This window comes from Limanda limanda, chromosome 4 (assembly GCF_963576545.1).
Source record: "Limanda limanda chromosome 4, fLimLim1.1, whole genome shotgun sequence".
Taxonomy (NCBI): Eukaryota; Metazoa; Chordata; class Actinopteri; order Pleuronectiformes; family Pleuronectidae; genus Limanda; species Limanda limanda.
In genome coordinates, this window is record NC_083639.1 from 31944061 (window position 1) to 31944646 (window position 586).

The 586-nt window shown below is 52.4% G+C and overlaps 1 protein-coding gene across 1 annotated transcript in view; it reads right to left on the reverse strand.

Annotated features, from left to right (window-relative positions):
• pcbp4 (poly(rC) binding protein 4) overlaps positions 1-27 on the reverse strand; it is a 24772-nt gene extending 24745 nt beyond the window's left edge. The window contains exon 1 of the mRNA XM_061070190.1: positions 1-27. This exon is cut by the window's left edge and continues 48 nt beyond it. Within this exon, the coding sequence (XP_060926173.1) occupies positions 1-27 (27 nt within the window).
• Between the last annotated feature and the right edge of the window lie 559 nt (positions 28-586).

Here is a 586-nt window from a genome sequence, read left to right on the forward strand (position 1 = left end):
GTCTCCAAACTCCCGGTCGCAGCTCATGGTGCTGGTGGAGGTGGGGGTGGTGGTGGAGGTGGTGGTGTGGGTGGAGTCTGCTGCTGGGAGACGCATGAAGGTCCGAGGCCCTGAGGCGTACGGAGCGTTCCAGGTCACCTCAGAGAACCCTTCGGAGAACCTGGCGAGGAACCGTCTGAGGCCGTGGAGCGTGGCGAGCTGGAGTCCGAGGGTTTAACCACGCCCCCTTTCCTCCCTCAGGTCTGTGGGACAGAGAAGAGACAGATGAGGACTCTCCGAGCTCCACGTGGTTTCATCCACTTCATCTTTACAGACGCACTCCAGATGTGTACAGTCAAGGCTCTTTATTGGCACAGATTTAAAAGCTCAATATTTGATCACATCTGTTTCCACAGATTCATACAGAAGAAAAACAGATGTTCATCTCTGAGGAGTTATGAGTCTGACTCAGCAGATACAGGAGCAGGAGCTACAGGTCTGAACCACACAAGGTGTGAAAGAGCCTCAACTGGTGACATGTCAGTTACAACTTGAATGTGAAACTTTATTCCTTCAGCCCGTCATCACAAATCCAAAGTTCTCCTTG